Below are 7,246 nucleotides of genomic sequence, written 5' to 3' on the forward strand. Positions count from 1 at the left end.
TGAGATCTTGCCTGACCAGGGCTCGAACCCATGTCCCCTGCATTGGCAGGTGGATTCTTAACTGCTGCGCCACTCATTTTAATAAGCCCACTGTTTCCCCAACCAGAATGGAAACTCTATGACAAACAGGCACTGCTTTACCTCCAGTGCCTAGAATAGTATCTGGCATATAGAAAGGACTCAATAAATATATGTTGTAGAAAATAGACTGGTAGTTGCCAAGAGGGAGGGGCCTGGGAGAGGGTTGGATTGGGAATTTGGGATTAGCAGATGCAAACTGGTATATATAGAATGGATAAACAACAAGGTCCTACTGTATAGCACAGGAAACTATATTCAATATCCTGTGACAAACCATAATAGAAAAGAATATGAAAAAGAATGTATATATGTATGTATAACTGAGTCACTGCTGTACAGCAGTAATTAACACATTGTAATTCAACTATACTTCAATAAACAACTTTAAAAAACAAACAAATAAATAAATATATATTGAACTGAACTGAAATAATCTGGATAGGAGGAAATTATGGTGGTCTCTAGAAAAAAATGTTATTTTTGCCAAAATATAAACACAGACAGTGGGCAATGAAGATGAGGTCTAAATGAATTCTTTATAAAGACAAAGGCACCTTACTCATCTTTCATTTCTAAAACAAGTGGAATTTAAGGAAGGACAAAAAGTAGTCTCCTTATGTTACAGATGGAGAAATTAGGGCTCTGGGAAGCTGGCTGCAAGCTATCCAGTGAGTGAAGGTTTAAGCTTTCCAGTATGGATTATGATTCTAACCATTGGGCCTGCCAAACATTCCTTCCTGGTAAACTGCACAATCTCCATAAACAGCCATCCTTCTAAAGCAGCTGGGCTTCCCTATACATTGAAACTCCATCAAATATTAAAACTAGTCACTTAGCCTGAGATCAGAAAGCAATCCAATTTACCCCTCTGTTTAAACCTATTCTTTCCTATTTCAGCTCCACTGTCCCTAGCTTGGAAGTAGGTGATCACATGCAGCTCATCTGGGATGGAGGAAGCTGGAAGGCAGGAAAAGATATAAATAAGCTCCCAAACCAGGATCTTCTGTAAACAGAAAACCAGTGCTTCCAGCATCACACATCAGCTACAAGAGCTGAACCTCTCAACTCTTTACCCTGGCAGCTCCAAGTAGGGTTAAAAAAAAAGGAAAAGAAAAAAGGAGGGAGAGAGAGAGGGAGGGAGGGAGGGAAGGAAGGAAGGAAGGGAGGAAAGGGAAGGGAAGGAAGGGAGGAAGGAAGGAAAGAGGGAGGGAGGAAGGAAGGAAAGAGGGAGGGAGGAAGGAAGGAAGAAAGAAAAGGTACACTCCCGCCCCCACCAATGGATGGGAATGGGGGCTACAGGCTGGGGAGCCCTCCATAACAGGGATTGATGGCATTTATCCCCACAGCAGGCTATCCCCTAGAGGCAGGCTCTGTCTTCATCACTGTCCTGGGACCACTGCATCTAAAACAAGAACCTGCTGGGAAGATTTCAGGAGCTCCAGAAAGGAAGAGACCTCTCAGGTAGAAGGTGTCTCCCTAAGGTCCAGGAGGCATGTCCCTTGGGTTTAAAGGGACATTATTGGAGAAAAGACCCCCTGATGTAGAGAAGAAAGGAATCTCCTCTGGCACCAACAACAATGAAGTTTACTGGCTGAAATCATCCTGAATCTGAGGGAAAGAAGGAGCTTTATACATAAATCTCTTCTAGGTTCTCGTTCTCAAATCAGTTGATTGGCAGCTTATCTCTTTCAGTCTCTTTAGCTCTTGGTTGAGTTGGTGGCTTGTAGAGCAGAAAAAGGAAGGGTTGGCAACAGTAGGGCAATGAAGGTTGGAGGCTGGACCTCAGGAATCTGGGGTCATGTATTGTGGGTTGGCCTCAAGAGGTGAATGAGTTTCCTGCAGTGTTTGGCAGAGGCCGGCCTGGGACTGCTATGTGGCAGTAACTGATTTCCCAGAGAGAGCAAGGCTAATTTCTCACTGGCACCCAGGGACACCAGCACCTGTGGGATAGAGAGAGATGATAGAACATGACATGCAGAGGACTGTGATTTGGCCCAGCAATTCCCACTCTAGAAAAGGAAGAAAAAGAAAATGAGCTCTTGGGGACTCAAAATAGGTTGTGTGGGAGAAGACAGACCTTGGGGACAGGAATCACCAGGACCAGAGGTCTATTTCCATTCTCTTTGGTTACAGACCATGAAACCAAGGCACCAAAGGACCTATGCACTTGTCCCCAGGAAGAGGTAATAAATGCAGCAGTAAAAGTAAGCCAAAAGGTGAGACTCCCAGCTGTGGATCTAGACCAGTGGGTCTGGACCTCCTTACCACCAAGAATCCCTTTATTATTTCCCCACACAGATTGCCAAAAAACTCTAATATATATCATAACCATCCTGTCAAAACTTCTCTTCTGTGTGAACCACCCAATGCTAGCACACTGAACTATTATATTTGGAGGTTTAGCTTTATCATAGGTAGATGTATGGTTTTTCCATTCGGCTGTTTATATATTGAAAATTGAGCAGAAAAAAGAAAAAACAGAGTAAAGCAGTGGTTAAGAACATGGGCTCTAGGAACTTCCCTGGTGGTCCAATGGTTAAGACTCCGTGCTTTCACTGCAGGGGCCACAGGTTCAATCCCTGATCAGGAAACTAAGATCTCACATGCCGTGTGGCACGGCCAAAGGAAAAAAAAAAGAGGATGGGCTCTGGACTTAGACTCTTGAGTTCAAAAGTCCAATCCTACATATTAGCTTTGTAACTTGGACAAGTTATTAAATTCTTTGTGCCTCAGTTTCATTGCCTGCAAAATGAGAAGCAAAGCTTAAACCAGATAATAAAGGTAAAATGCTTAGCATGGTACTTTTCACATGGTTAAGTGCTAAAAAAGATAGTTAGCACCTTCGTGGCCCTCAGAATGAAACCACTCTATACCTCAACGTCTAGTCTTCCCTCATCTCCCTCTTGCACAGCCTCCAGAAGAGAGAAACACTGGTCCTTGAGATCCCAGGCATCTCCTAGCCCAATGGAGCCCTCTTCCAGGTCCCCTCCCTTCTCCAGGTGTGAAATGTTAGATGAAAAACTCATGACCAAGTCACGGCCCCTGGGTTTCCTGCTCCCAGAGAAGGATACAGCTTCGGTTTCTAGATGTCCCAATTTCTTAAAGACTATCTAAGAAAAGTGTGAAAACCAGCCCCATCATGGTGATTCCTAAGTCCCCTCAGGTGTACCTGATGGATGCTGGGCTCCTGTCGGAGGCTCCGGAGGGCAACGAGGGCGGCCTCCTTCACATTTGGCTGGGGGTCTCCACACGCCACCTCTAGGAGCCGCTGGGGTACCTGGCACCGTAACAGCTCGTCCCCCAAACCCTCAGGCCCCAAGTTGCCCAGAGCTGATGCGGCATTGCGCCGGATACCAGCCTGAGGATCTCCAAGCAGCTGGGTCATACTGGGCACCGCAGCTGCCAGGGCAGGCCCCAGGGGACCAGCTTGGTAGGCTGCATTGCCCACAGCAAAGCTGGCACCGCGCCGCACAGCAGGATCCTTGTCTCCAAGCCCCAGCAGCAAAAGGTTGAGCAGTCCTAGCTGGCTCTGCAGGGCCCCGCGCAGGGCTCCACTGTGCTGGAGCAAGTGTCCCAGAAGCCCGTAAGTACGGGCCCGCACAGAACTCTCTGGGTGGCCCAGGAGGCTGCGCAGGGGCCGATAGGATTCATCGGGGCCAGCCAGGAGTTCTTGGATAAAGGACAAATGGCTGGGAGACAGTACCCGAGCGGTGTGGGCCAGGAGGGAGAGAAGGTCAGAGGTCAGCAGCGGCTGGTCACCCAGGAGGGCAGCTGAGAGGAATGAGATGGTGGTTGTAGGGCAGGCGGCTACTGTACTCACAAACTGGTTGAGAGAGGGGGGCTCAGAGAGGGCCAGGCGTGTGAGCAGACTGATGGGCAGCTCGGTTTGTGTCAGTGGAAGATGGTGGCGGCAGACCTGGAGAAGCGGGAGGGGTGCAGGCAAAAGAGCTCAGGGAGAGGGAGAATACACTGCAGCTAGATAATGAGATGGAGCCCACAATCTGGGAGAGAGAAAAGCCAAACTCTGGTGAGAATACCACAGAGAGCTGGAAGACCTGAGCCACAGCACCGCACGTGAGACACAACGTGGAGCCCAGGAGAACAGGTCCTTCCCAAGTCCATGCCTTGCTCTGCAAGGACTTAGTCTCTCTGCTTCAGAGACCCGCTCACTGCTTAATGCCAACAGTTTCCAAGGAAGTGACTCCCAGCTGAGGAGCTGAGTCTCCAGGGCCTAGACTAAGATATCTGCCCCACTGGGTTCCAAGTGAATCCAGATATCGGACTGATGGAGAGAAGAGGCACCAGCCCAGCTCCAACCACATGCCTCTGTTCAGGCCCGAATGCTTTCTCCACTCAACTCTTATACCAAGCCAGGTGCTGCACTCCTTCAGGGGCCTGCGAGAGCCCCGGAGCTGTCGGGAAGTGAATTTGAGTACACAAGGTTGGGCCACCTTCCTCTCCCACCTTCCTGCCTGGGTAGCTTCCCCAGTACCTGCAGCAGATGGGCTGTGACTTCTGAGTCTGTGAGGTCAGCCAAGACACCTTCAAGGAGGTCAGTGTCCACATCCAGGGCGAAGGGGAAGCAGAGGAGCTGGCAGACAGAGAGCACCACAACGGGGAGAAACTCAGGCCCTTGAGGCCTAAGGAAGGGAGAGTGGAAGGATATACTTAGTCTGGTGCACCCACCCTTTAGCTTTCTTCCCCCGACTCTTCTCAAATTCCCTAGTTCAGCTCTCCTTCCCCAACCTCAGTAATCCCATTTCTTGCGTCATAGCTCAGGCTGTCAGCTCTTTCTCTCCTGCCTTCCCCTCCTCCTACCCCCAACAGCCAAAAATGAATTTTCTGGTCTCCCTCCTCTAGCTCCAACTCACGCCTGGGTCAGGTGGTGCAGGAAGCTGGGCGAAAGCAGATGCTTCAGGGCGGACATGAGGCTACTTCCACGCTGAGACAGGTGGCTCAGGCATAACTGGGGCTCCTGGGTAAAGGTGGCCATGGCCAGGCTCAGCAGGGCTGCCATGCCTGGAAACACCAAGAATGGAGACCCAGTGGAGCAGGCAAGAGGTCAGGATGCCCCTGTGTCCCCAAGGCTCTCAGGGCTACCCCCATTCAGTCCCTTCCCCGTCCTTGAGCAGCTCCAGCATAGACTCTGCCACCCTCTCCCCAGGCAGCAGCAGCAGTAGCCACCTCCATGGGCTAACCCAGTTCTAGGCTGTTTCCTCTTGAAGAGGAATCAACACACTGGCCCGACAAAAGGGGCCATGCTGTTGGAAAGATACCTTGGGGTGAGATCAGTGTCCAGTCTGGCTCTGGGCTTTGTGGACTGGACAGTGACAGCTCCTCTTCCTGTACAGATGCCTCCTCAGGGAGCCTCAGCACCATGGAGAAGCGGTGCCACAGAACGGTCCACATTTCTGAGCTAGCCACGACGCTTATTGGACTACCCTTCCCCTGCTAGGGACAAAATTGAATGAGGGTAAACGAGGAGGTCCAAGATAGGAGTCAAAATGCCTTTTTTCACTCTTGTCCCTCACCTACGAGGAAGAGGAGTCCCAGAAATAATTCCTTCTGTTTTCCCACCTAGGATTTCCCTGTTGTCCCAGTTCCCTCGCTTATCACATCTTAACCCCTGACCTCTCAACCCATGTGTATGTCTACTGGAAACCAGGGAATTACAGCTTTCTTCCCACTGAATCCCAAGGGATGTAGCTGAATGGTTCCCCTTAAAGGGTCCGTACTGAAAGCAGATGGGCCCAATTTAAGGCCATCACAGGCGGTTTGAGAGGAGAGGTGACTGTGTTGCTTCTTCCTTCCTATTGGCCAGTGGCTCCCCAAAGCAGCTCTCCTTACTTCCCATCCATCCTAGGATGCAGCTGTTACCTGGGTGAGCAGCTGCAGCAGAAGCATGAGGAGGCCATCATAGAATCCACAGCCACCCGGTGGAATCAGCCGGACCTGTCGGAGAGAGGTGGGAAGAGAGCAGATCTGAGAGGGGTGAGGTGACCACACAGGCCTGTGCTCCCAACTCCAAGTCAGGCAGAAGGAGCTCTTCTTCAGCCTGGTGTAGTGGGGAGAGTTCTTTTGGACTTAGGAATCTTGGCTCCTGCCTATTCGTTCAATGACTAACTCTGTCCTAAAGACACACAGTCAGTAGGGTAAGCAGCCAGACAAACCATTACAGTTTAGGAAGATGCTTGCTACATGAGAGGCTGTGAGGGAGGGCTGTGGAGAGGGAAGGGGACACAGTTGAGAGTGCTAACTCTGCCTCCTGGAGGTAGGAAACTGATGGGATTAAAAGTTTAAAAAGGGGCTTCCCTGGTGGCGCAGTGGTTGAGAGTCCGCCTGCCGATGCAGGGGATACGGGTTCATGCCCCGGTCCGGGAAGATCCCACATGCCGTGGAGCAGCTGGGCCCGTGAGCCATGGCCGCTGAGCCTGAGAGAGGCCACAACAGTGAGAGGCCCGCATACCGCAAAAAAACCCAAAAAGTTTAAAAGGGAGATGAGGGGGAGGGAAGGAGATGCAAGAGGGAAGAAATATGGGGACATATGTACATGTATAACTGATTCACTTTGTTATAAAGCAGAAACTAACACACCACTGTAAAGCAATTATACTCCAATAAAGATGTTAAATAAATAAATAAAATTAAAAAAAATAAAATAAAAGGGAGATGAGGAAGGGAGAGGTCATAGCTTCCATAAAGGCAGGTCGTGAGAGACCACAGTGAACTTTGGAAATGTTAATTCTTTGGTGGAGCAGGATTAGAGAGCCCAGAGGGAACAGATGAGCTTTGAGTAGCCTGCTAACCAATTTAGACATTAACTCAGAAGCCGTGGGAAGCCACTGAGGACTTACACAAGCTCCACATGGGCGAGATTTTTTTTGTCTCTCCTTTCACTACTGTATTCTCAAAGCCAAGAATAGTGCCTGGTACTCACTATTATATTTATGTGTGAAATAATTACTGGTTGAACAAATGGGCAGGTTTTCCTTTAAGAAAGCTCACTTTGGTGGCAGTGAAGAAAATGGACTGGAGAGGAGAGAGGCTGGAGGGGAGATCCTTCAGGAGGCAAGTGCCAGAGGGAGGGAGGGGGGGAGAGAGAGAGAGAGAGAGAGGGAGAGAGAGAGAGAGAGAGAGAGAGAGAGAGAGAGAGAGAGAGAGAGAG

The 7,246-nt window shown here is 49.7% G+C and overlaps 1 protein-coding gene across 1 annotated transcript in view; it reads right to left on the minus strand.

Moving 5' to 3' along the window:
• Nucleotides 1-1,877: 1,877 nt before the first annotated feature.
• The window catches only part of STK36 (serine/threonine kinase 36), a 28,546-nt gene continuing 23,177 nt past the window's right edge, over nt 1,878-7,246 (minus strand). The window contains exons 21-26 of the mRNA XM_007445846.1: nt 5,959-6,033; nt 5,358-5,532; nt 4,953-5,100; nt 4,574-4,721; nt 3,251-3,997; nt 1,878-2,021 (exon numbers count right to left, since the gene is read on the minus strand). Of these exons, the coding sequence (XP_007445908.1) occupies nt 1,878-2,021; nt 3,251-3,997; nt 4,574-4,721; nt 4,953-5,100; nt 5,358-5,532; nt 5,959-6,033 (1,437 nt within the window). The remainder of the gene's footprint in view (nt 2,022-3,250; nt 3,998-4,573; nt 4,722-4,952; nt 5,101-5,357; nt 5,533-5,958; nt 6,034-7,246) is intronic.

Source organism: Lipotes vexillifer, unplaced genomic scaffold (assembly GCF_000442215.2).
Source record: "Lipotes vexillifer unplaced genomic scaffold, Lipotes_vexillifer_v1.1 scaffold965, whole genome shotgun sequence".
Classification (NCBI taxonomy): domain Eukaryota; kingdom Metazoa; phylum Chordata; class Mammalia; order Artiodactyla; family Lipotidae; genus Lipotes; species Lipotes vexillifer.